This window comes from Pteropus vampyrus, unplaced genomic scaffold (genome assembly GCF_000151845.1).
Source record: "Pteropus vampyrus isolate Shadow unplaced genomic scaffold, Pvam_2.0 Scaffold1604, whole genome shotgun sequence".
Lineage (NCBI taxonomy): Eukaryota > Metazoa > Chordata > Mammalia > Chiroptera > Pteropodidae > Pteropus > Pteropus vampyrus.
Window position 1 is genome coordinate 711 of NW_011890385.1, and position 374 is coordinate 1084.

General features: G+C 70.9%; 1 protein-coding gene across 1 annotated transcript in view; it reads right to left on the bottom strand.

Annotated features, from left to right (window-relative positions):
- Positions 1–45: 45 nt before the first annotated feature.
- The window catches only part of LOC105310253 (DNA polymerase delta catalytic subunit-like), a 2150-nt gene continuing 1821 nt past the window's right edge, over positions 46–374 (bottom strand). Inside the window, exon 3 of the mRNA XM_023526635.1 lies at positions 46–112. Coding sequence (XP_023382403.1) covers positions 46–112 — 67 coding nt within the window. The remainder of the gene's footprint in view (positions 113–374) is intronic.

A 374-nucleotide genomic window follows, 5' to 3' on the forward strand; every position in this document is an offset into this window, starting at 1 on the left:
GCGCAGGACCGCAGGGTGAGGGCCAGGCGCAGGAAGGGCTCCTGCTCACCCCAGCGCAGCCCCAGGGAGCAGATCTGGATCACAGGGTCCTGCTCTGGCTCGGGGAAGATGCCTGCCGGGGGTGGGGACACAGGGCATCCGGTGAGGCGCCGGCCCCTGCTCCCCCAGCCTGTCCACTGCCGCAGACCCTGTCACGCTGTCTCCCTCCCTGTCACGCTGTCCCCTGCCCCCGTCTGCAGCTGCTTGTCACTCCACCGCCGCCGCGTCCTACAGTGACCTGCCCACTCGCGTGTTCACTCCCTCCCCCCGAGTGAGCCCAGGACACACAGGGGCCAGGGGCCGCAGGGCCAGACACGCCTGTTGCCGACGTGGGA